This window comes from Hippocampus guttulatus, chromosome 16, assembly GCF_054856545.1.
Source record: "Hippocampus guttulatus isolate MCC_2025c chromosome 16, RoL_Hgut_1.0, whole genome shotgun sequence".
NCBI lineage: Eukaryota > Metazoa > Chordata > Actinopteri > Syngnathiformes > Syngnathidae > Hippocampus > Hippocampus guttulatus.
The window spans coordinates 13,145,806-13,173,761 of record NC_141276.1 but is presented as its reverse complement, the minus strand read 5'-3'; the positions used below and the strand labels follow the sequence as shown (position 1 = coordinate 13,173,761).

The 27,956-nt window shown below is 43.3% G+C and overlaps 2 protein-coding genes across 2 annotated transcripts in view; one reads left to right on the top strand and one right to left on the bottom strand.

The window, feature by feature from the left end:
• cep112 (centrosomal protein 112) overlaps nt 1-23,113 on the bottom strand; it is a 132,753-nt gene extending 109,640 nt beyond the window's left edge. Inside the window, exons 1-7 of the mRNA XM_086132518.1 lie at nt 22,674-23,113; nt 22,293-22,483; nt 21,701-21,858; nt 16,981-17,068; nt 13,011-13,079; nt 6,617-6,658; nt 6,461-6,532 (exon numbers count right to left, since the gene is read on the bottom strand). Coding sequence (XP_085988644.1) covers nt 6,461-6,532; nt 6,617-6,658; nt 13,011-13,079; nt 16,981-17,068; nt 21,701-21,858; nt 22,293-22,483; nt 22,674-22,773 — 720 coding nt within the window. The 5' untranslated portion in view covers nt 22,774-23,113. The remainder of the gene's footprint in view (nt 1-6,460; nt 6,533-6,616; nt 6,659-13,010; nt 13,080-16,980; nt 17,069-21,700; nt 21,859-22,292; nt 22,484-22,673) is intronic.
• A 675-nt stretch (nt 23,114-23,788) lies between these two features.
• prkcab (protein kinase C, alpha, b) overlaps nt 23,789-27,956 on the top strand; it is an 89,560-nt gene continuing 85,392 nt past the window's right edge. The window contains exons 1-2 of the mRNA XM_086133771.1: nt 23,789-24,073; nt 24,147-24,178. Coding sequence (XP_085989897.1) covers nt 23,907-24,073; nt 24,147-24,178 — 199 coding nt within the window. The 5' untranslated portion in view covers nt 23,789-23,906. The remainder of the gene's footprint in view (nt 24,074-24,146; nt 24,179-27,956) is intronic.

Below are 27,956 nucleotides of genomic sequence, written 5' to 3'. Positions count from 1 at the left end.
GAATAATTTTTTTATTAAACTATTGTTTCAGTAACTATAATGAGGGGTTTGGTAACAAGAACATGTTTACAATATGTCACTGATTTGTTACGGATGAAAATTTTAAATTTTGGTACACATTTTAGCAAGTATCATGGAAGTTGTCATCGTTGATTTGCTTTCACAAGCCACTTAAAATGATATGGCGGGCCACATCTGGCCCCCAGGCCTTAAGTTTGACACGTGTGCCCGTGACACTCTTGTCTAGGGTGTGTCAAGTTTGGAAAAGGTCTTAAAAGTTTCATCACTTTGACAAGAACTGAGCAGAACAGGCTCCTCCAAATAATCAAATACAATGCATTTGACTTATTGAAGCAGCATATGGTTCAAAGTTATTCTTCTACACGTTCCCACGGACTGTAACTGTAACCGTAAAATAATTGCTTGTTTTTTGGGCTCTTCCTCAATTCCCACGTTATTTCAAGAAGCTTTAATGAGCGCCAAGTGCTAATTCTGTTGTTTTATTTGGTTAATTACGATCTGCTCTTTCTTGAAAGGCAACATATTTTCTCTGCTCTTTTCAAGCTGCGAGTCGCCACACTGTGTTTGTCCTTCCAAACACAAAGGGGAAGCTTTAATAGAAGGAAAGGAGCCCATCAGTTTGATGTGGCGACTCATGTTTTGTCAGTGTCTGGTCCTGGCGTCTTCATCATCCCCGGGGCAGGGTGACAACTGGGATGCCTTTGAGCGTGGGAGTCGGAGTATGTGTGCAAATGTGTCACAGAATGCTGCTTGGCCACTCGATTTATGAAAGAAAACTGCCAAAAATAATACTTCAAGCAAAGTCAAGTAGCTAACACTAGACTTAAAAGTGATGGAACCATCCATCATCCATTTGTTTTTGGCAGTACAACGCTTGTCCTCAGTATGTTGTGGGTGATAAATATTAACATTTTACCACTTGGTGGCAGAAATGGTGAAAAGTGGAGACATGAGAGCCATTTGATGAGTGTTTTTTTTTTTGCCTTGTTTATCAAATGGCTGACACTGACAACTTTGTGGCATTTTGTGTAAAAAAAAAATGGGAGGGCAGATTCCGCAACTGTTTATTACCAAGCCTGCCGCTCTGCTCGGCAACAGTTGGACAAATTGTGGCAACAGTGGCATCATAAAATATGAATGAAAATGTTACTTTTAGAAATACGTGCCTCAAAGGGGGGGGGGGGGGGGGCGTAAGCATCTTAGTGGGCGGGCACCGAGAGACATTCAGCACAGCCATCTTTCTTAACTGGCTAGAATTAGCATTAGTGAAATGGGTGTCCGTAGGTACTTTGTTATGTTTTCTGACTGTACACTAGAGGGCAGTGTTGCTATAAAAAATACTGCTCCGATGAAAAGGGGAGGAGAGGAGCTCTGTAATGGCGACTAAGTGAGTTGTACAAACTAGTGTTGTGATGTTGATAGCCTGTCAAGAAAATAAAATATTTGGCTACAATCTGGCCTTGTTATTTTGCCACCCACATACTTAACCCGGTTAGGGACTATTTTTAAAGGGACGGACGAATACCTACTTCTGTCTTTGCTTAGTTCGTCCTTTAAATACAAAACAAAACAAACAAACAAAAAAAAACTTCTTGTCCTCCGTGATCCAAAATGGGCGTCGGACAGAATGCCCATCTCTGGTGCTTTTATTTTGAAGGTCTGAATTGTAACGGGATATTTTCGACAGGACTTGCATTGTCAAATCATCAGAGGTTCCACTCTAATGAATAATAAGTAATTTCCTCTCAGGGCATGATAAAGTATCTACCGAGTAAGAGTATAAAAAAAAAGGTGTGAGCCGCACTGATTCATCACGCACTTAGACTATAATTCATTCTGAAAAGTCTACCCTTGAGGATGTTTGATTTAGTCATCTGCCTTCTTTTTTTGTTGTTGTTGATCCATCAAGATTTGTGGGTGCAAGTGAAAGGACAACAAGAGAGTTGTCAGCGCGTCAACGGAAAACGTAAAGGACGGGCAAGTGCGAGAGGGGGGTAAAAAAAAAGCGAGATGATTGAAAAGCAGGAGAGTAAACGCAGAGCCGATTCTGCAGACACAGAAAAAAATGGATGGGATGCGTGAAGAAGAAGAAAAAAGGCACATGTGGAGGTGTCACTTTCTCAGCCTTTATTCAAATGCTCTTTTGAGAAAGTTTGTCAAACTAGATCAGAGGCGTTAAAAACTTGTTTATAAAAGGCGTCAGTGAAGGAGGGAGGAGGAAGAACGTGGTACACCTAAGGCTTCAGAGACGCCTTCAATCAGACCGTCTGGGTGGTGCTGCTTTTTCCCGCCTCTCTTCTTCAGAGTCATAGCTGGCAAGATGTAAGATGCCATCTTTTTTGACACCTCCCTCTTGAAAGGATGAGCGGATGGGAGTGCGGAGGGGGTGTGTGAAAGAAAGCGTGTGTACGGGGGAGGCAATCTGAGGCAAAGACGCAAACGGTTGCCCTCGAAACCGGCGCGGGGTCAAGGCCTTTTTTTCCCCTCGGGGGAGGAGGTGGGGGTGGGGATGCGCTCGCAAAATGTCTGCAAAATGTTCAAGGTTGCTTTTGTGCGCTCGTCTTTCGTCTCGTCGGAGACGTACAATGTTCTGCCGTGTGACTTGCATCCTTTGCAAACACAGATGCTCAAGGATAGTCGGGATGCGCCATTCTTTTCCACTGTCTGACAACAATTTACATTTGTTTGTGTTTGTCCAAACGCTGAGAACAAAGCGACACTATTGTTCAATCTTTGGTCAATGTGAGTTTTGTGTTATCGCGATCGGTGAAGAGATGTTTTCTTGCATTTACACCTTGTACCGTATTTTCCACACTAAAAGGTGCACTGGATTATGAGGTGCACCTTCAATGAATGGCCTATTTTGCAATTTTTTTCATATATTGGGCGCACCGCGTTATGAGACGTAATCTACAATGCATCCACTAGATGGAGCTACGATTAAGGAAAAGCCAACAGAACGATCAGACGTCAGTAAAACCTATTTCATAAATCAGCGACACAGTTCACTTAACCAACAGCAAATTATAACTAACTCGTAAACGTTGAACTCTCTTGCCGCTGCTCTATTTCTGTGTTCAACTGCCTAACCGATCGCCTTAAGTTTGAACTCTGCGTTGTCAGCATGTCTCGAGCAAGGAGCCATTTTGGGGTCAAAATATTACCATAATGACCAAACACAAGGTGCACTGAATTTTAAGGTGCGCTGTAATGTTTTAAGAAAATGGAAGGCCTTTAGGTGCGGCTTTTAGTGCGGAAAATACGGTAATTGTTTTTCTGACTGAGACAACACACTACAACGGGCAATTAAATAATCTGATCCAATTAGTTTGGACAGCACTTGTTTCAATTAAAATTTTTTTTCTTTTAAAGATGTCTGATATAATTGTACAGCAACAACAAGGATGGTAAATGCAATATTAAAATGGGACACGTTATGGAAAATGGACTTAAAACAGAATCAACATCTCCACACTGAATTTCCCGGCCCATTACATGATCAGCAAGGGTGCATGAAGATCCAGGGCCACGTTCAGGCTTCCATGTGCCACAAACGCCGTCAAGCATTATACATGGCAGGATAGAAGCGGGCCGACGTTCAATCATGTGTGCAATGTTCTTTCTTTTTTTTAATGCATTATAGAATAAACTGTTCGACTTGTGAAATGAATGAAACGTCTAACACTACATACAGGAGACCAAGCAGGTAAAACATTGTGAAGAAGCCAGTGTGGTCAGGGGCTATTCATTCTCGCCCATGAGAACAGTGCTGCCATTAGATACGAGTTGAATTCCTTGAGTGACCCAAAAAAATAGTGCTTGTTCAATATTGTGCTTTACAAAAATCGACCATGACAGCTACAGTGCCTGTATTTGCTAATTTTATCCGAAAACCCCACCAAGAGTTTCAGTACTAAAACTGACATGATAAAACAACACACACTGAAATGTTCAATATGCGTATCATCAAATGTAGTGCTTAAAAAAAAGAGGGGAAAAATATAGAGCTTTAGAGTTTTGTTTTTAAAGAGTTTTGCAAATAGCAATTGGCTCCAATTTTCGGCAATTGTCCATATAATATAAATATACACAATATAAAATACATGCATATTGCTTTATGTGCGGGGGTCATTCAATAAATAAGGTGAATTTTTTGGGATAAGTACTTCTAATCCTTTTTTTTTTCCCAATGTCCCAGCACCGTCACACACCTTTCCCATCTGTGCACAAGATTCCATATTCCCCCAGCGTAAAAATGTCTCAGCCAGACACTACAACACTTTTGTATTCATTGTCACTTTCAAACTTCGGTCCAACTACGGTCAACTGCTTAGGCAGGTCAAGAAAGACATCAAGAACAAAAGCAGGGGTCATCAGTCAGAAGGAGTCATCTTGCATCATGATAAGGCAAGGCCTCACACGGCAGCAGCCCAAACGGTGCAGACCATCAAGAAGCTGGGCTGGGAACTGCTCTTTTTCCTTGAATCTTTCCAATCATTGCCGATCAGGCAGATATTTAAAAACAAAGACTCGGACTGGGACTCGGGTGCCCGAAGAAAAAATGTGATTGAAACATCCAGAACTGAGCACTTGAAGGCAGGGCAGGACTTTTGCAACACATTTTCCACAATTCCTCCAACGGTTGTGACATACTAGGCGAGTCAAAGCAAAAGCGGCTTTACTGGAAGATTTCTGAGCCGTCACTCATTGTTCCAAAGGAAAAGAGCAGTCACCATTCTTGTCGGTGCAGCTGATGGCACAGTCAGATGGATGAGGATCAGTTTAGTGAAAAAGCTGATGTTCATTAAGCCGCTGTGAGCTTAATGGCATACGGCATATACATTTAACACTTGAGAAAATTTCCAGCTAAGCCTGGAGGATTAAGGGGGGAGTGATGTCACTGTGATTTGCCCTACACTTGACATTCTATAGCTCGGCTCCTTTTGCCCCCCCCCCCCCCCCCCAATAAAAAGGTCTGATAATGGATAAACAGCACCTCTGCTGGTTGCAACCAAGTACCACACTGTGTTTTAGCCACTGAGTACGAGTTAATACAATAAATAAGTAAATAAATAACTAAACCTAAAATCGAAAAAACGTTATCGCCCCCCCCCCCCGACAAAAAAACCCAACTAAAATTACACGTTGTTAAAACTAACACAAGAATGTTTTTCATTTTGGTCAATTAAGATCAAACCTGAGCTTTTGGAGTTCATTTTAGATTTATTTTGGTATACAGTGGTACTACTACTTCCGAACATCTGTTCATACGAAATGTTTAAGTTATGAAAGGTCTTAACAGGGAGATCTTGCCTTTTGTTACGAAAGAAATTTCAAGATACGACAGCTAATACAGTATGGGCTGCTTGTTGTAGCTCCGAGTTTCCTGAACGCAACATACTCATAACTGCTCTGCCATTGGCGATTACCGAGCGTCATCCTGGCATCCCATTGGCTAAGAGGGACTTCTACCGTATTTGTCTATTTGTGTAGATAGATAGATATGTGTCTATGCAGCATCCAGCGGCCATTTTTGAAGGATTGTTAAAAGCCGACAAAAGCAAACATCCTTGGATCAGTTCTTTACAAAACGCCAGGCAAAAACCACTTCTGAGAGAATACATGGACTAATGAGAGCCAAAAACGACGGGGATGCAGTTAAGTGTTAGATGACCATCATTTTTATTCTTTACGCTATTCTTTGTTTTTTACATTATGCACACCTTTCATTTATTGTGCAATAATCTCATTGTGAAATGTATTTCCTACATTTTTTTAAATGCATTTTTATGCTTTAGGAAACATTTACTGTATGTCTGAATTGTGGCGGGTGGCTTGGAAAAAATTAGGGCATTTACATGGAAAATGCATCTCTAATTACAAATTTGTCGAGTTTAGAAATTTCTTCCAGAACCAATTAATTTCATAAGTAGAGGTACCACTGAAGTTGGATGTGCTAAGTGGCATTTCCAAGATGGCCACAGCCAAGAAACCAGGATGATCTTCAATCCCGCAAAACAGCCCAGAAACTAATGTTCAGAGATTGACGGAAGACTCAGAAAGCACGCACACTACTGGAGCATGGGTGCATCTGCATTCGCAGTATCATCTTTCATGAAACATTGATGGATTTAGATCACTATTGCGCTACGCGTTTGTTTTTCGAATCTCAGTTTGTTTCTTTTCTAACAAGGACAATCTGAAGATGATCATAACAGTCGCGGATAAAAGCGCAAGCTATACGATCCAATCTGAATATCTGAAACGAACCAAGTCAGAAATCCTTCAATTTTGCCACAACGCCAAAATGTGACAAAAAAGGTCTCCATATGAAGCACTCATTGCCATATGGCTCCCCAAAGTTCACACCTTTTCATCGAAAAAACATGATTTGATGAAAATCCAACCTTTACAATATTTTGGACTTTATGGTGCATACCTCCTTGCTCTGCAGCTGCAGGTCCACGTCATCAGGCAAGGTGTGACTCCTAACAAGGCCGGACTTGAAAATCTACAGTCAGAAAAATGTCATATTGAATCTTTACAAGGATTGAGAAAACACAAACAGTACGGTAGGCCATATGGGACAATTTACCGTAGACGAGGTCCTTCTTCGCAAGTACCCCGGCTTCTCAATCTGAAACAAGTTTAAAAAAAAATAAAAGACAAAAAAACAAAACAGAATACCGTTAGCCCTCTTGTTGTCACCTTCCTCTTCAGACAAACCCTCACTGCGACAAGTCGAACCGACATACCTCTATCACTCTACCATAAACAATGCGGGAGACACATCAAAGGCTTTTCGGGAGGGGGGGGGGTGGGTGGAATCTCTTCCATCAACTCTTGTCTGTTTAGAAAAACAGGCATTGTGTATTTCCGCTCTCGACGTGCCTTTTGTCAACACGCCCGAACCGCTAAGCCGTAAGCCATCTCCGGTCTGTTTACTTGCGGATGGACGCTAATGTGTAGACGTCCTTGCCAATAACTGACGTTCTTTGATTCGAGCACCAAGCTCAAAGAAACAGCAAAAGCAAACCACTAAACCCCCATGAGAGCGAATAAAGGTCACAGTCGAAGTGATTCGACGGCATTAAATCACCGCGGTCGACTCGGAGAAGGGAAAGAACACTGTATCGCTATTTGATATTTGTTTATGACCCACTTAGATCCCTGTGAACTCTGACAATAAAGCCTTTTTCTGTGTCTTTGGGGGCCTTGCCGACGAGCGGCGAGATCACGGCCTTTCGCTTTCAAAACGGGCTTTGGAGATGACTGACAGCGGTGGCGCCAAATAAACAGTTGCCTTGCTTATCTCCTTGACGCGAGGATGAAGTGGGAGAACAAACAGAAGGGAAGAAAGCGCACAACTAAAACAACATCTGACGCCACGCCGAGATAATCCACAACGGGATGCGAGATTGGAGGACGGGAAGAGACGGAAGAATTGTTCTGTCAATAGAGGGATGACGTCATGAAATGGAGGAACGTACCATTCGCAGAATTCCAATAACCGGGTAAACCAGATTTTTATTTTATTTATTCTTGTTTTGTTTTTATGGCATACTGTATGACGCGATGGAAAAATTGTTCTGTCATCGATAGAAGGATGACGTCATGAAATGGAGGAACGTACAATCCGCTGAATTCAAATAATATTATTATTGGGGTTTTTTTTGTTTTTTATTGGCGTACTGTATGACGCCGAGCATGACTGTAATCAAGTCCTAAGAAAGCAGATTGGCCCAAATATAAGACGGTGTTTTTTGCATTGAAATAAGACTGAAAAAGTGGGGGTCGTCTTATATTCGGGGTCTAGACATTATACCCATTCACAACGCTAGATGGCCCAGATATCATTGAAGCGAATGATGAACTTGACTCCCCAGGCCAAAGTGAATCCCTGTCACGAAGAATAAAAATAAAAATAGCGGTAGCATGAAGAAGAAAAATAAAAAATAGCGCTAAGAAAAGAGAAAAAAATAATAGAAGAGATAACAGAAAATGGAGAAACGTAGCGACAATCTGGAGAAAAGTGGGTCAAAGATCGGCCAGGTTAACCGGCAGCTGACGAGAAGTTGTGATGTAATTTACACTTTGGTTTGCATATTTAAATGTTCAGATATTAAGATTGGAATGAGGCAAAATAACATGCTTTTTCTCTCAAATATATTGTTAAAATCATTTGTTTCAGATGTACTGTAATTATTTTCTGTATAAAAATTAATTTGGTGTTCAAAAAGTATTTTTTCAAACTTGAGTCTTGAAAAAGTGGGGGTCTTCTTATAATCAGGGCCGTCTTATATTCGGGCCAATACGGCATATACCCAAAAGCGAGGAATCAGCCGCGCTCTAATTTGGATCCTCAAACCAATGGATCAATCAACTTCCTTTCAAATAGCAGCCCTGAAATCAAGCACGGCCCAAGATAGACATGTCGGTGAAATGCTGCGATGCACTACCGCCAAAGCATTACGCTATCCCGTGCGCCCATGTGCTGTGCGGGCACACCTTCCCGTGTGCCCACACACGTTACAGTGCACACGCACAAAGTCTAGCCTTCCAGTTGGCAGGGCATCACTGAAGTCTGATACGGATGGACGGCTCTGCCCCAAACACAGGGGGGGGAAGAGGGACAAGACTCCACATCACAAGGCCTGGCTTGCCGGCCAAACAAACACGGCGTGATTGATGGCTTCCTAGTTTAGCACAGAATAACCTTTCAGTACTCCCGAGTGACCGCTGACAATGGAGGGCCAAGTGGCAGGGACTACCGCTGAATACATTGCACTCCTCCTTAGTCAGCATTATGTTTTTGTTTTTTTGTTTTTTCAACTGCAAGGTGAATGGATGTTGCACCTCACGCAATAGCCGCTAAAAAACAATGGAAATGATTGTGGTTGGTTGAATCACTGGGAGACTCTCCAGGTACTCCGGCTTCCTCCCGGATGCCCTAAATTGCGATTAATGGCGAACAAATTACAGTCATAGACTACCCCCAAACTGCATACCGCCCCCCACCCCCCAACATGTTCTAACAACTTGAGCCACCACATACATTATACCGTATTTTCCACACTATACTGCAGCGGCTCCCAAGCTTTTTTGCCCCAAGGACCAGTTTAATGTCAGACAATATTTTCAGGGAGCGGCCTTTAAGGTGTGACGGATAAATACAACAAAATAATATGATATGGCCTGCATGAAAATTGTGGTATTTTCGAAACATAATAATAAACATGACACAAGGAACGTCCTATCTGGCCGCAACACTCTGTGGTCGCTATGGTAACGTTTAAGAGTGCCTTCAAAATAAGATACGCGCAAATACAAAGTGCATGAAGACGACGACTCACCATCGTCACATATTATGCAGAGTGGGCGTGGTGCGTGGAAATCTCCCATTGTGATAAATCCGTATTTTAAGTAGGACTCCTGATACTGTCTATTACATGTAGCCTTCTTTGTCTTTAAAGTCGTAGGCTCCTCTCCTATCCCTTGGCTGGGCCTTTTCCCCTTCCCAAAGACGTTTGTTTTTTCCTCATTTTGCTAGCTCCTGGGTTTCATTTTAGCGGTAACCTATCACGTGACTGAGAAGCGCGGCTTTAATCTGTGTCAAGAGTGACATACTGTAGACGGAGGTAACAGAGAATCTGGTAATTTTTCAAAATTAAAACATCTTTCAGATTCCAAACTGAATAAAACGGAAATAATGTAAGTTATTTATTCTTTTCTGTGCGGCCCGGTACCAAATGACCCACGGTCCGGTACCGGTCCGCGGCCCGGCTGGTTGTGGACTGCTGCTATAAAGCGCTTCGGAGTATAAGGCGCACCGTCAAAGAATGGCCTATTTTAAAACTTTTGATATATCGGGTGCACAGCATTAGAAGCTGCATAAAATAGAAGCTACAATAGTAGCTACAGATGTGTTATGCATCCACTAGATGGTGCTACACTGAAGGCTACGGAAGTTCCGTAGAAGGCAATGCAATACAATACAGCTTTATTTACATCGAGGTGTCACAAGCGCTTTTCACCCAGAACATTTTAAGTACTACGTCCACGAAATCAGATTATTCATCCATATATAAAGAGCATCGGATTATAAAGCACACTGTCAGGTTTTGAGAAGATTGAACGCTTTTAGCCGCGCCTTGTAGTGCAGAAAATACAGTTCTCTAATATTGAACACAGGTAACAACCAATCAAAATGCACATAAGCGTTCACAAGCTAAAAATACGATTCTGGGTTTTAAAATAGCCATACAAAGTCAGTGTGTAAAGTATACTGAGCCTCTCAAAATGTTTTTTCTTTTATTCTCGCCCGCATCCTCTTTGTAGCACCGCTTTGACTGTTACTCTCTCTTTTAATGGTTGACTAAACGTGAAAGTACAATAGAGTGTATGCGCAGCCTCAAAAGTCAATACAGGTTCGCCGTTTTACATCGCACGGCATCTGTGGATCATATTATTGAATGTGTGGGTGTGAGTTGTCATTTTCTTGTGATTGCCACATCACATTGTGGCCTTTACTTCTTAGCCGAGTTAACTAATCGATGCAACCCCAACTTTCTACCCCTGTTGGGTTTTAGTCTGTCAGTTTCTTTTTTTTCCCCCCCCAACACAGACGCAAACGGCATTTAAAACAGATGGCGGACAAGCTGCCTGAAAGTCTGCATCTTTGAAAGAACAACAAAAACAAACCAAAAAAACATCTTTGGCCAATTTTTAAGTGTCCAGTATGTCCACCAAGCCAATTCGTCGCAGCTCAGGTAAAATAAAGAAACCAATTTCAGCAGCTTCAAAACATCTGAAGCAAAAGCTGAATCCGCCCCAGAGCATGTGCAGGCTCGTCTCTGCTACAATTTCACACGAAGAGGCCGCTTTGAAGGAGAGCGACTACAAAAACTTCTATAAACTTGAAGGGCTTCGCTTGCATGTGTTTATGTGCCGAGACACATCTGTTGATTTGAAAGAGGCTGTCGAGGGGGTGGGGGTGGGGGAAGCATAGCCAAGCAATAACCGTTATCAGCATCGCAACACATGAGGAGAAGAGGAGCTGGAGTGTGCGCACGGCTTTATGTCTGCTGATGGATAACCCAGATTAGCGCCGCACTGAAGGACAGATCAGGTTTAGGGATGGTACAACAGAGAGAAATACAGGTTGGAGGGGTCTGCAACAAAAAAAAAGTAAGTTTGCATGGTGAACGTGGTTCCTACAGGTGCAGAAAGAGAGAGTATGGGGGCAATCTGAAGAGTGTTTATTGAGCTCTGGCCTTATGCACTCCAGACTGAGTGGATAAGAGAAGTAAATATGCCTCGGATGTTTAGTTTACACCGCCAGTTTCCACTTCACCACCCAGAACAGCGGGAAGGTGGTCTTCGACACACGCCGGTACGATTTTAAATGAATGAGACGGCAATAAATAATTGCAGAACCTTTTCCACATTTAATACCTGCACAAAAAATTTAGGAAAGGGGTGGGGGGGGGGGATTCGCATACCCTTAAAACGCCAGAGGTGCTCTAAATCTGTCAGATTTGCAAGGGCATCTCTTGAGCACAGCCTTCGCTTAACGTTTCCATTTTTAAAAATTAATTTTGGAGGGATGTCAGGTTTTTGAGAACATCAGTGGGCATGGTATATTTCTTCCACTTTTTTTAAACCATCAGTTTTGACTGTTGTCATTACAAGTCATTCAAAACTGATCAATGTGCTGCAGGAAATTACTCTACCAATTACTCTTGAATCCTGAAGAGCTATTGATGTGAAATGCCCTCAACGTCAATTGCCCTCAACTACTTTCTTTTTACAGGAATGGGTGGCGAAACATCTTGGTTTTCACATAGCCACAAAACAATATACTCTGAGCCCTTGAAAGATCAAGTCGAACCCTCTAAATCAGAGGTCCCCAACCTCTTTTTGCCCCACAGACCGGTTTCATGCCAGACAATATTTTCAGGGACAGGCCTTTAAGGCCGGATAGATACAGCAATATAATATGATATGACCTGCATGAAAAGTGTGGTATTTTCGAAACATAATAATAAACACGAATCATGACACGAGGAACGTCCTATCTGGCCGCAACATTCTCTGGTCGCTACGGTAACGTTTCAACGTGCCTTCAAAATAAGATACGCCACAAATAAAAAGTGCATGAAAAATACGACTCACCATCGTCGCTTATTATGCAGTGGGCTTGGCGCGTGTGAATCTCCCGTTGGGAGAAAGCCGTATTTGAAATAGGACTCCATGATCCTGTCTATTAAATGTAGCCTTCTCTTTCTTGAAAGTTGTAGGCTCCTCTTTCTGTCTCCTGGCTGGGCCTTTTCCCCTTCCCGAAAAAACTTTTCAAAGACGTTTGGTTTTTTTATGCGGTAACCTATCATGTGACCGAGAAGCACGCATTCACCTGAACATCTTTCAGATTCCGAAATGAATAGAACGCAAGGAATGTACAGTAAGTTATTTATTCTTTCTGTACGGCCCGGCACCAAATGACTGGCGGACCGGTACCGGTCCACGGCCCGGCGGTTGGGGACCCCTGCTCTAAATTGTCTGCCAGTCAAGACATTCTCTTTTTTGAAAATGACTGGCAGAGAAAGCGTTAACTGCCCCTAAAATTGTTATTTACAACAAATCATGCGTCTTTGTTCAAGTATCTGCCTGCAACACATTGTGACCGGGACAACAATTAAATGCTCTTCCACTAGATGGCGGTAGAATACAATTACTGTACACACCTGTTTATCTACCCATCGTCATGCCAAGAACCGAAAAAGTAACTCTGTGTTCAGCTAAATAGGTGCAGATTCCACGGGAATAAGTTTGTCATCAATCTGGAATTTTTTTTAGATCTAACAATAAAATACAACCACCCCGGCGAGGTATTTAGTATGATTGTTAACTTGAGACGTTGCCCTGACTGTACATAAGGCGCAGACTCGCTGACAGTTCCGGGTTCGCCGTCGGCACGCCTCTGGACTCACCCCCAGGTTCCAGCTGTTGAGCCGAGCCTCCAGGTCACTGTCATCGGGAGACATCTGCTCCGCATCCACCTGATAAGCGGAAGGTTAAAAACAAGTGGGTACAAACTGGGAATTCAATGCCGATGATGAAATAAAACAAGGGAATTGAGACAATTCCCTGACAGCGCTTTGACTGGCAGTTTGGCCTGAGGAACAGCCGATTATCGTGACAGCATAGAAATGCTTCCGGCAAAAAAAAAAAAAATGCAGGCAATTGATGCCTCCCCTTCAGTTGAGAACAACTACCATTCATGGACTATAAAAAGTAGTTTCAAGTAATGTGTTCTTATTGTATTATCATTTTCCAAATGGGACTGCAGCAGAATTGACTGTCTAATCTTGTCTTGACAAACGTAACTGACTAACACCTTTATTTGATGGTAACATCTCCATATTTTTTTTTTTTTTGTGAATAATTCCTCTTCAGAGTTTGTTGGAACAATGGGTAAAAATAACAGATGGTGTGAAGACAGACTAATGGTATCTATTAGTACATGACAACGAAATTAGACTGTTGAAAAAAGGATTGATGTTTGTTGATATTGTTCATTAAAAAATTTGGCTGCACAAGGAAGTGATTAGCGGCCCGGCGGTCGGGTTTTTAGCGCGTCGACCTCACAGTGCAGAGGTAGCGGGTTCGATTCCTACTCTCTGTGTGGCGTTTGCATGTTCTCCCCGTGTCTGCGTGGGTTTTCTCCAGGTACTCCGGTTTCCTCCCACATGATAAAAGCACGCATGACAGGCTGATTGAACACTCCAAATTGACCCTGTAGGTGTGAGTGTGAGCGCGGATGGTTATTTGTCTCTGTGTGCCCCGCGATTGGCTGGCAACCGGTTCAGGGTGTCCCTCGCCTACCGCCCCAAGACACTCTAAATGTTTTCCCATGCTTGGAGGTGTTTTCTCGGGGGTACTAAGCAACAGTGTACTGAAATACAGCCGTACTTGGAATGGCGCTTGGAGTACTTGTAACACGTGGTTTACATTTTGCTTCAATGACTGCAAGACATTATTCAGCAATAAAATCCGCCCAATTAAGAGAATTCTATCTGAGGGTATCGGCCTCTTTAACAGCTTACATGCACAGGTGCTCCCCTCCGATAGAAAGAGCGTTGTACTCGCCCCCCCCCAGATGTTTGCTGGTTCCACAAAATTTCCGTCACGCCGGGAATTCCGTAGAAGGGGAATAATTCCGCTAAAATGGCAAAGATTCCCTCCCCTCCCACCTCGCCACGGTCTTTCGTTACATTTTTTTTCAATATGTTGTAGGATTGCTACTTCTGGGGGAGTGTGTGTTGATACAAGCAGAGTTTACTCGAGCGGCGAGTATTAAGAAGGAGGAAATATCTAATAACACAGATTGAAGAGAAGTGGATTGGCTGGGTGTAGCCGAGGAATCGGTGACTGGAATACCCAAAGATTAAATTACCCTTCTGATTAAAATGGTATTAAAAGCCTGAGACGCTCATGAATAACACAAATGTCTCATCCCGTATTTTGGAATGCCAAACTAAGATTGTATGTCACCAGAATTCACTGTACTTTTTAATTGCCTTTAGACTAACCGATTGGTCAACTAATCAGTTAACCAACTCAGCATGGACGACATACAGTGCAGTGATAAATTATGTTTCGATTTTGATTTGCTGTTAATGCTGCTTTGTCAATATGTTTCTTTGCTAGACTTTACATGGATCTGATTGGCAGGATCGGATCAGCAGATATTTTGCATTTTCGATAATGCCGTGTCATGTCATAATTTATCAATGACATTTTATATACCGTATTTTCACGACTATAAGGCGCCATTAAAAGTCTAAAATTTTCTCCAAAATGGACAGGACGCCTTATGATGCGGAGCGTCTTGTCTATGCGCTGAGTTCCAAAACCTGACTGACAGCCGACACGCTGTTTATATAGAGAAAAGACGGAAGTGACTGTGGACAGGCATGCGGCAAAGAAGTCGGCCAATCAGTGAAGGGTGGGCGTGTATATATATACACATATGCAGAGCGAGAGAGAGAAAAGGCAGATGTGAGTGAGGACAGGCATGCGGGGAAGAAGTCCGCCAATGAGTGAAGGGTGGGCGTGTAAGTGGACGCTAAAGGTACGCCCCAAGCAGATACCAACACCTGTATAGAGTGTGGCTATGTGCATTGTTGCAAAACAACTTCGGTTTTGGTTTCTAAGAACCCCCGAAAATAAATTCTACAAAGAGACACACCTACGAAGCTCAGTTCAAACTTCAAGCCATCGGTTATGCTTTTGGCATGCGTGCCCATCTCACAGCAGCGGTGAAAAACCAAGTCAAGCAAATGAACTCTGAGCTTGCCGTTATTCCCGGAGGCTTGACTAAAGAACTCCAACCGCTGGACATCGGCATCAACCGGGCGTTCAAAGTAAAGTTGCGAACGGCATGGGAACAATGAATGATCGATGGCAAACACAACTTTACAAAGAGTGAGAGGCAGCGCCACAATTTGCGAATGGATTGTGGCTGCTTGGACGAACGTGTCTGCTTGCACTGTTGTTCGAGTTTTTGGCAAAGCCGGCATCATTTCTGTGGAGCCACATGGCAATGAGAGTGACTGACAACGAGAGGGAACACGGCGTTTTTGATGGATTACCGGTACTTGCACAATTGTTCAATTCTGATACAGAGGATGAGGACTTTGATGGATTTCTGGGTGATGATTGATCGAAAAACGTGAGTACATTGTACGATGGCTAAATAAAATACAACGGAACTCCGTTTTGCTTCGTTGCCTTTTTAAAAACGTGTTTTTAGCTTGTATCTGTATGTCTTGGCATGCTACCGTATGCTACAAGCTAACGTGTTTTTAGCGTGCGCGCATGCATGTCGTATGTTTAAGCTGGCGTATGTTTTACCACTTTAAAATTGCGCCCAATAATACAGTGTGTTTTGTCTATGTGTAAAATACAGAAATAGCACCCATTAATGAGACTGCGCCCAACCATACGGTGCGTCGAATGGTCGTGAAAATACGGTATATATACAGTATATAAATTTACACACACACACACACAGGATGTGTTTTTTTTTTTTAAAAGTAAACTTTGGGTATTAAAGGGCTGGGCCAGTCAACTGTCGATTAAATACTTTCTCTAACTTGATTCATTTTCTGATTGGCTTTGTGATGGGCAAACTTTTTTTTTTTAAATAAACTTGATCAGGTGATCAGCTCTTAAATCGTGATCGTGTAAAGCCAAGTCTTTGTTACACATAAGAAAACAAAAAAATCATCAATTAATCAAGATCAACTTGACTTTCATGACATAGTATAAAACACGCACACACAAATGAAAAACAAAACAATCAGTCTTAAAAAAAGGCAATCAAGAGCACCTCTAGTGGTCGCCACCAAGCAGTGCACTCAACTGCATGATCCATTTTCCGGTTGACTCCACTCAACAGTGTGCCAGTCTGTCACAGCGCACTTCTCGAGACAGACAATTAGTCCTACTGAAGCCACACTACTTACACTAAAGTTAGACAACTACACTGGCAAAATGTTTTGGAATGAATTAATCGACGAATACGAGGTGAGCCCATCCCGATTTTGAAGTGCATTCGGACGCCGGCCTGTGAGTCGTAACGTTTCCCTCCAACTTCATGACGGATATGCTGGAAGGTTTTCAGCTCAAAAATTTTTATTTCCTCTTGTCTGCACAGAATACGTTGGGGGAATTTCCTTGAGCTGGGTGGGAAACAGACTTCTGGGCTTTCCAAAATGTGCCCTCAGCCAACATTAAAGAAGAAAGCCAATCATTGTGGTAACAATTTGTGTTGGCACCAGCAAGTTTGCTGCAAATAATTCAACGCGTCATCACAAATCCCTCGCAGGGACAAATAAATCTGCAACGCACACACGCAAAAATAAAAACAGGATGCCAGCGGTTGGGTGAACTCACCGCTCTGGCTTCATGTGTGGGTGAAGGCTTGAGTGAGCTGGAGGCGCGCGCTCCTCGTGGGGTCTTCTCCTTATTCAGATGGCGGGCTCTGCAATCGAGGCGGTTCGTGGGACAAAAAGGGTGGGGGGGAGCAAAAGACAACGCTTCAGTTTAGCCTGCCTGGCTTTGTATACACATCAACCTGTGGCTGGCACCAGTTGCATACTGGTTTGCATCTCATCTCTTTTTGGCAAACACGGCCGCTTTACGTCAGCCTCGTCCTATACATTTCAACATTTTGTCTATCACACAGCTCACTCAGTGCCTCTTCATGTCAATCACTTATGCCGGAGTCGGGTCATTGGGACACGTTTTAGCAAAAAAAGAAAGTTGAATGCTGTGTTATGCTTCAAACCACAACTGAATTGAGGACCACATCGTTTTTTGAGTTTTTATGTTTTCAGCAATTACCTTCAAACGTGTCATGCACTGAGAAAACTTCACATTGCAGTCTTTCATTCATTCATTCAATTTCTGATCCGCTTATCCTCACAAGGGTGGCGGGGGGTGCTGGAGCCTATTCCAGCCGTCTTCGGGCAGTAGGCGGGGGACACCCTGAACCGGTTGCCAGCCAATCGCAGGGCACACAGAGACGAACAACCATCCACGCTCACACTCACGCCTCGGGACAACTTAGAGTGTTCAATCAGCCTACCATGCATGTTTTTGGAATGTGGGAGGAAACCGGAGTACCCGCAGAAAACCCACGCAGGCCCGGTGAGAACATGCAAACTCCCCACAGGGAGGCCGGAGCTGGAATTGGTACCGCTGCACTGTGAGGTCAACGTGCCTACCACTGGCTCACTGGGTCGCTTCAGAATCTTTCAATTCTATCATTTCATTACAAGGTCTTAACAGCCACACCCTCACCCGAGAGGCAAAGAAAGTTGAAAATGACTTCAAATTACTTGATTAGTTTTCATGATGAAACGCATTCAAATGTCTCACTGTGTGCTGGCTCGCATCCCACTATGTGTGAGTTGCAGCATGAGTTGCGCTGAAGCGCATACATCCATGAAACTTGGAAAGAGGGAGGCGGGGGCGGGGGGGTGTCGAGCTTCGCAATCTCAGGCCTCTAAGTCAACAGGTGGATGAGGATAATTGAATCAGATGTGTCTGGAGTCTGAGGCTCGGAGATCAAAGCTGTGGCAAGTCAGGCCAGAGTTACACACACGCACGCACGCACACACACACACACATGCGTAGGGAAGAAAATGAGAACACCATGAAGAGCCTCAGAAGCTGCAGCTCGCCTGATTAAAGCAGCCTGACATCAGAACACCAGCCTGACCTCCAGGTGCACAGCCAGCCTCGGGGCGGACCAGGAAATCAGTCTGACCTTGGGACGCAAAACATCCAAACACAACCAAACACCCCCCCCCCCCCACCCCCAACCCCCTGAGGGCAACCTAAGTGAGCGAACGAGAGGCTAAAGCGTTTTTCTAAGGACATCGCTGGCGACTTGTGCCACCGCGAGGACGATCTGACTGTCGCTGAAAAACAGACGGAAGAGGGGGAGGAAAGGGGGCAAAGGGTTAAAAGTTCTCACATGTGGATGAAAAGCACACAAATGGGAGACAGGAGTCAGACAGACGCACAGGGAAGGAAAAACAAGGACATAAAAGGGAGGCCCAAGAGAGGAGCTATCAACTCAACTTCAGCACTGAACTTGACACGAGAAGCAAGCCGGCCAAAATGAGCTCGGACACGGCACGTTTTCTCTCGTTTCAACATCACCCCCCCCCCCCCCTCCTTTTTTTTAACACTATGTGACATCACTGCACACTAATGCCCAAAGCTACTTGGCATGATTCAATTGTTTCTGCCACATTCTTGCACTTGGACCAAGACGACATATTAGTTCGTGACTCCATCTTGTGGTGTCCTTTAGGACTGCACAACAGTTGTCATGAGGCTTCTGTGTAGTTTTTGGTTTTGTGGTCTGGAATTCACTGAACCAAATAATGGCTCAAATGATCCCAATGTGAACAAGATGTAACAAGTCAGAGAGTAACACTTCATCATGAAGCCACCAACTTGTCACTTTGTGTGGGACGCAGCAGCTCTTTGCTTCGCCACATAGGTGGCGAAGCCCAGAGTGGGAATATCCAGCCATTCATCCATTTTCTGATCCGCTTATCCTCACAAGGGTCACGGGGGGTGCTGGAGACTATCCCAGCTGTCTTCGGGCAGTAGGGGGGGGGGGGGACACCCTGAACCGGTTGCCAGCTAATTAGAGGGCACACAAACAACCATCTGCACTCACACCTAGGGAGAATTTAGACTGTTCAATCAGCCTGCCATGCATGTTTTTGGAATGTGGGAGGAAACTGGAGTACCCGGAGAAAACCCACACAGTCCGGGGGGAGAACATGCAAACTCCACACAGGGAGGCCGCAGCTGGAATTGAACCAGCGCCACTGTGAGGTGGACGTGCTAACCACCGGACCACCTGGCCGCCCAAGTGGGACTATTAAGAATGGAAATCAGGCCCAGTGTAACATCACAGGGGAGAGGAAATTCTGAACTTTTGGAAAGAGACAACAAAATATTTACTTGGTTTTTCACCACGTTTGTGGAGCCCTTAATGGTATCTTGCCAAACAGAGCGAACCATTTTCAACATTTTACAACGCTCAATAATTTGTAAAAATCCCTAGGCAGAGAATAATCAATAGTACCTACTCATGAAAAAAAATGAAAATAAATTGACCAAATTTGGACATAGGTGGTTTTGACCGGACGCTAGCAAAATAGTAAAAAATACATTCATGCAGGCCTTGGCAACCAGAGTGCAATAAAATACACACACACACACACGCACAAGAGGAAAATAAGAATTAGGTAAGCTGCAGTCATATTAGGGATATTACACAGAGAATAAAAAGAAGATATGCCTGTCAGTATTGTTAGACTGTTGTGTTTACTCAACTCAACTTTATTTAAAAAACACTTAAAACACAAGAGCACGGCCCGCGTGAGGATAAGCGGCTCGGATAACGGATGGATGGATAGTTTCTTAAAGGGTTCGAACACCAAGACGCTGATGCTATTTGTGAGACGGCCTGCGGCATTTTGCATGATGTGTTTGCATGAATTTAGTGGGCTTTGACTTCCTTATTTTATGTTGAGTTTGACAGTAAGCATTTTCTTTTTCTCAACAATTATTCACGATCTGCCGAACTGCTGCTTGGTGTGAAATGACCGAGTTCATTGCTTCTGACATTCCAAAAACATTAGCTTCAAGTTAGCTTCATTTTAGAGTCGAAATTGTCCATAGGTGTGAACGTGCTTGTGAATTGTGGTTTGTCTCTTTATCGTAGGGCCCTTGACATTGGCTGAACACTCCAGGTGAAAAATCATCTGGGTTACGCTCCACCTCACCCGGGACTTTAAATGAGGACTAAAAAAATCAAATGGAAATAAAAAGGCTCACATGAGAGAGTGAGGAAATGAGCTGTTCAGCCTTCTCTTCACAAGTGCAAAAGCGCAGGGGGGGAAAAAAAAAAAAAAAAGGTGAGAGAGATGAGCGGCTCCTGGTGTTCTCCTGCTGTTTTGAAGCGCTGCCTCTTTGAAAAGTCCAAATGGACAGCTCCTGCAGACTGACGCAAGGAGCAGGCAATGCCTTCTGCTTGCTCTTCAGATACGGCGCCACTGAGCAAATACTGCACAAAGGCTACCTCGAAATAAGCCATGCGTGTCTAGCTTGGCTGCCAAGTTCAATGTTTTCACGCCGATAAAGGAGCATCACAACCAAATGCTTGTGTAAATATTGAATGAGCCACGGGCGGGAGATTGAGATGCTCCTAAAAAGGCGTGGGTGTGTTTATTTACGCAACTTAACATCTCTTTGAGCAAAGGTGTAATTTCATGGCAAGGCCATTCTAAAAAGATTCAACAATTGAGACCAATAAGACCCTCTTCCGTGCATTGCGGTTGAAAAACGTACTTCATATCTACTGGATCAGGGGTGCCCAAACTGTTTTGACCGAAGATCTACTTTTCGATCAACCAACCTCCCAAGATCGACCCGTTACCGCGCATGCGTGCATACGCACGCACACGCACGTACGTACACGCGCATGCCAAAATGAGCAACAGCCTGACGCTGAGGCATGCGACGCACTTTTGCAGCCTGTTAACGATCGTAGCTCACGCGTACCGTTTTAAAATGCTTCTCTCGGCCCTCCAGATTCCCATTCTTTGCCCGTCGCCGCGGTGAATAGTACAAAACAAACTCTGAATGACAATAATGATAACGATAAAAGATTAGCGCAACAACTCTGATCACAAGCTGCAACTGCAGACTGCTAGCGCTAACAACTTCCGGTGACGCAGTCACACGCCGCCGTAGGTTAAAGATGACCCGCTTTATTTTAGTTTATTTTTTAAATACTTTTTGTGAAAGTGAGACTGATAGAATGATTAGGGTACAACAGTGTGCATTAACACAATAAAATATATTACTAACATGCACAGTGACACCTTTTTTTTTTTCCTCTACACCCCTCGGATTGATTTGGGACCAGTCCCTGATCAACTGGTCGATCATGATCGACGTAATGGGCAACCCTGTACTGGACGAGTATATACTGCATGTCAGTGGCGGTAAAGAGTTTGATTGCAGTTCATGAATATAAACACCCACAGTTAAATATGGATATTATACAGCAAAACAGTACCTGGTCAAAGCAGTGTTTGGGGTGGAAGTGGTTCCATCTTTGAGCAAGGCGGCAGCCAAACTGTCCTCGTCATCCAGCTCTCCCATCACCCAGTCGGGCAGAGTCACTTTGCTGTGGTCTTCTGACCCACCAATCAGTGGCTCATCAAAGTAAATGGACTAAAACAGTCAGACACCATTTTTCATTATGTTTCAATGGTGTAATTCGATCATAGGTGTCAAACTCAGGTCCTGGAGGGCCGCTGTCCTGCATGTTTTCCAAGTCTCCCTGTTGCAACACATCTGATTCAAATGATCAGATCATCAGCAAGCTCTGCGGAAGCCTGACATTGAACCTGTTCATTTGAATCAGGTGTGTTGCAACAGGGATTGGATTGGATTGGATACAACTTTATTGTCAAATGTGCTGTATGTGTAACAAACAGCACATATGACATATAACAAGAGGAGCTGCTGCGGGTGTCCGCGCCGCCATCAAAAGAAAGTTAAAAATGACAAAATAATAATAAGGGAGACTTGGAAAACATGCAGGACAGTGGCCCTCCAGGACCTGAGTTTGACACCCATGAATTAGATGAAACTACAATGATTACCATGTAAGTGGGAAGGTTCTTGAGGCTCCCATGCTGTGGTTTGCTGGCAAACGGCCCTTCCAGGACGCCTCTTTTGAGCATGTGAAGAAGCAAACGGGCATGCAGATTGCGGTTCTTGTGACCCGCGAGACTTGAGCCGCATGTTGCTGGGTCGCACAGCTTCTTTATCCACAAGGCACAGTGCTGGCGCTCTGAATGAAGACAGGGTGGATTTGTAAAACAGTTACAGGGGACATATTGGAAAATGACTTTTAATTGCTTGAACACTACTGGTTTCCAACACAAAAGCAAGTATTCTGCCTTTTAAACAACGCTTGAAATATATTCTGTTTGGATAAAGGAAATGCGTTACATTAAAACACATTGACGAAAAGTTCTTACCAGTATTGTTGGGGTGTTTGAGGACATATGGTTTCATCTCCAGAACAAAATGGTTCAATTCAGAGTTCAGCTTTTCCAACGACACCTCATTTTTGTTCATGATGGCCTCATTACTCGAACAAAAATTATATTAACTATCAATCAGAGTTGTCGAGTACTGATGGAACATTAAATTACATCCCCATAAGTAAACGGGATGTTATTCTGACGTTCTTGGAGCTTGCAGTCAATCGAAATCCAACAAAATCACTGCAGCGGATGCAAGCTAACAAGAAACACTGAAAGGAAGTCGGTGCAAAGTTCCCCAGATATTTTTGTTCCTTATAATACAACAACACGTCAGTACCGTATGTGCATAAACGCGACGAGGACGGAACATTTACACTTAGTTTTTTCTTCAGGTACCTTGAGAAGCGCTGCAGCGCTTAGTTTGATTCAAAATCTCAGCGTCTCCGATTTACGCCACTTCCGGTTTCCACGACGGTTGTTATGGAAACCTTCGCTGGTTATACTTTGACACGAGGTCAACATAATCCCAAATTTGAATAAATATACAAACACCTGGAGCTATTTTCATGGAACGTATTTGCTTTTTCGTATATTTTGGTCACCGATGGTGTAAAAGACAAGCAGTTATGTCACGATGAGAGTCGAACGCCAATTTAGTGACTTTTACAGTTCAGTTTATAGATGCCATTTTCCTGTACCACCTTTTGGTCAAACTGTAATAGTTTTGTAAATTGGTACCGCTTAAGTTTATTCTTTGTATTTTTGTTTGACTGAAAAAAATACAGTACCGACTACGTCCACACGGCGACGCCAAACATCTGCAGTTTGCGAGGCACTCTACAAGGAGGCGGTGGGTTACGCTGCGTTCAAATACGCTTCGTATTTCGTAAAACCGGTCGTTTGAGTTAATTTGAAATTTGCTAAATTTCGAGACGCAAATGACTCTTTTGATCATTTCCGTGGTTGATGTACGAGTTTTCTGGTGTTTGTAATAGATTGAACTATGGATGATATAAAATCCCATCGTCAGTAAACGCTTCACCGCTCACGTCAGACTGAATGAAAAAGAAGCGCTTTGGCCGTGGCTCAGACAGAGAGGAGGCGTGCGAGCTGTCAAGAGGGCTCCAGCAGGAACTGCATCACTTGACAATAGCGGTGAAGAGGCAATAACTTCACACAAGTTGGCGCCGTGTAGTTTTATCGCCCCATCCCCTTTCCTCCATAATGGCTGATCACCATTTACATTATAACGACTCCGCTGGTGTTGGCAACAGATTCGCCCGCAAAGGTGCTTTGCGGCAGAAAAACGTGCACGAAATCAAAAACCACAAATTCACCGCTAGGTTTTTCAAGCAGCCGACCTTCTGCAGCCACTGTACGGACTTCATATGGTGAGTTTCGAGTTGCGCTTCAACTTGAAACTTAACTTTTGTTCGCAGCGCTGACTGTTTGTTTACGTTGCAGGGGATTCGGCAAACAAGGGTTCCAATGCCAAGGTAAATTTCGCAAATGTAATTTATGTTGCAGGCATTGCACGTAACTGGCAAAATGCCCTTGTGGCTCATTGACAACGCAGCGTAAACTTGTTGCTCGCTTACAAAGGGGGCTTCAGTGTGCAGCCGATTTTGATTGCAAAGATGAAGCTATGTGAAAATTGCACGTTTTAATTCACACAAGACACGTTTACAACTCAAGATCAATTCCTCAGTGCTTCACTCCAAAGCGGTTTCGGGCATAGTCGTGATATCCAACCGGCGGGTGCACAACTCGAGGAGTGTAGCTGGCTTTGGTGAATAGAGAGCTGCCTCGCTCGTGGCCATTTCTGGAGCGGATGATGTAGGTTGGTGGCTTCTCTGGTTCCTCTTCTAGTTCAGCCTGTTTTTCCTCTTCCTCTGGGTCCCCTCCAGTTTGTGGAAACCATTCAAGGACGCTAGTCGTCATCTCTTAAAAAGTTGTGCCACCAAGTGTCAGACAGGTATTCAGGCTGGGCACCACTGAATGGCATGTAATTTAAGACGGCAGACACCTCCGGGTGGAATTGAAAGACTCTCTCAAAGACAAGGAGGTTGTGGCCTCCATTCTGGTCTTGATTACCAGAACCAGGTGGTGCTACATCAGAACTACTCTGTTGATCGACATGGCGAGCAGCATTTTTAACACTACGAGGTCCCACCAGTCCATGTTGGTCCCATGAGCTTCAGGAGTGCCAAGGCTGTGTGGCACATGTTGCCAGACTTTAGTAGGGTCCCAGTAGAGGTCTTCATCAATCACTGGATTATGTGCGTCAGCGGTTTGTCCATTTCTATGACCTACAACATGAGTAGTTTGAGTAAATCACAGGTCGCTTCAGTGAAAAGGGATGATTTGGACTGTGGCCTTACCTTGTTTAACGGGCAACCCAGTACTTCCATTTAAGAGGAAAAAACACACCAGAGAGCCACTACAAAACAGGTTTGGGGGGGGAAAAAAGGTTGTGATACAATGTGATTTTCCAAAACAGATAAGAAAAGGGGGACATCAAGTCAAATTTACAGCAAGACATTCAGTGCAGACCCACTAGTGTAAATGCTCTGTTCTGATTTTATATTGCATTTGTAGAATACATATTATGTAGCCAAATTTAGTTTTCATACCACTTGCTTTTGACTGAAAATGACAGTGGGCTCATGTAACAGCCAATCACAGCTCACCTGTTCTCTGGGTTTGGTCATGTGATACTTTCAGTCGACAGCAAGTGGCAAAACTGTCACCATCTGGATGAAAAACGGGTCAATTTATCCTGCCACTTCATATTCCACAGATGCAACAATAAATCAGAATAGAGTTTTGACTAGGTGGGCAGCATAGAACAAATTTGACTCGACATCCCCTGTAAGTCACATGATCTTAAACCTGCTATGTTTGGAAAGATTGACAAATGAAATTTAAATTCATGTGCCAAATCACAGCAGAGGTTCTCATAGCAGAAACATAAATAAAAAAATCTTACATAATCACAAAATAAAATAATTGATCAAAATAACCATTCTCCAAAAGTAAGGCCTTAATCAACCCTAAAAGAGATCTTTAAATCTACAGTTCATGAAGTCAAAAACACATGCACCCCAAGTACAATACACAGCACTACTGTAGTTGAAAAACTCAAGAATTTGACTCAATTCATAGACTGTAATCACTGTAGAATGGTTTCATAGTTTCAGGCATTAAACATTTGATATTGTGATAAGATTGGACCTATTGGCCACCCTCTAGTCTTTAACTGGTAATGTTCAGCAATTGACATCTTAAATTTGCTGAAAGTGACCTTGAAAAAAAAATATAACCATTCTCAAAAATAACACTTATGTGCAGTTCAATGGTTAAGCAATACACATGCACATAGTTGTCCAAATTCAAGTTTATAGGTGAATATTAGGTCCAATATTAAATTATTCTGAATGAGTCCGTGTTCCGTGATCTTGAATTAGATTTAAAAGTGGCCTTAAAATTGTCTCATAACAATATGGAAAGGTAGCGCATGAATAAAACATACCATAAAATAACTCCAAGAGTCATGGCTGCCAGCGAAGAAGAAGGTGGGGGGGGGGGGGGGGAGAGAATAAGAAGCAACTTGCACTCCTCAAAAGTTTCACCCTGAGTGAATGCAGCGCTGAAATGACAACAGCCCACGAGGCCTCGCCTTTATCCTACCTAGCAACATTACACCTGCCCCTTGATAAGCAATTAGCGCTCAGCAAGGATCAGATAGAATGGAATCCGCTACTCATTTCATTTTATTTATCTATCCATTTTGGTTGCATTTGCAGAGGCATGAAAATTTAATGACAATTATTAAATATAATTCAATAGTAGGCAAAATAAAGCACAGACATATGGGGCTGTGTATATGTGTGTATGTATGTATATATATATATATATATATATATATATATATATATATATAAAATGCATATATAATTTTTTTTGTAACAGATCCAAACGTATCTTTGTTAGTGTTGGCATCAATATAAGTTTTGGGGGGGAAAAAGGGGGATAATAAATGCATGATTTTATTAGGGCACGAAGAATGCTAAAAGAGCCCTCTGGAAGCTTTCCCATTTGCATATTATGTCTCGAGACATAAATAAATGCTTGTATACCAAAACGTTCCAGAGTGTGTGCCCCCATGTGTCCAAACCTGGCATTCTGATTCATATTGTGTTATCGGAATATGAAATGCTGATTCCAAAAAAAAAAAAAAAAAACTTTTTTATTTTTGTTCACTCACGGGGTGCGGCCATTTTGCCTTCTACTCCCACTTGCTGTTGACTGAAAATGATGTCACAGTGAGCCTTCTTAAGCACAGTGATGTCATTTTCAGTCGACAGCAAGTAGCAAAATGCCCCCCCCCACCCCTGAGATGGCCCACAACAACGGTAGACATTTTGTGCTGTTTACATTGGAATATTTTGTCTCTCCATCATATATATTAGACTGACATCAGTTATTAATATTCATACAGCTAGTTTTCTCCCGGTTAGTGTAAATGTCTGATGCCCGACTATGCTGCGGACAAGAACCTCAGGTGGTTTTTGCGAGCCTTTTTATGTGTGCCAAGGGAAGGGAAATTCGTGACATTAGATGTGTTCTTGAATACAAAGTGTTGCCTTGAGAAGTGACCCCGACGTGCATGCCTAGTCTGGGCACATTTGGTCACATGGTGACGGAACAAATTCAATTTGTATCTGAATGTAATATGGCGTAACTTCCTATTATTAATGTTTCAAAGCTACTCCTCCACAATTGTCTGTGTGAAGTAAAAAGCAAGATTAGTCGGATGCCTTTATTCATTTGCTTCAGGGATGATAAAACGGTTGCTGGCAGTTTCCTGCCATTATTGCGCCATAGCTATGCAAACTCTTTCCTTGAAGCACTTCACTGTGTGTGTAGGTGGAGTGCCATGCTGTTCCCAGGGCGATATCCCCTTTTCACTGTTGAAAAGGTGAGATGCGGTTGATGGGCGTCTGCTTTTGTGTGTAATATGCTCACCCACAGACAAAGACATCTAATTGCATTGCTTGATCGAAAGAGGACATCCAATTTTTAATCCCTGGCGATGGTTTTGCCTCCGATTCTTCTGATTTGGGATGCGTGTTGTAGTCAGACAAAGATACAAAGCGAGGCACACGCATAACGACAACCGAACCAAAATTTGTACATTTTCTCAACATTGTGATGAAAGTCAGCATGGATGCAACTTTTCAGCAATGGGAAAGTTAAGCGACATCTATGCCA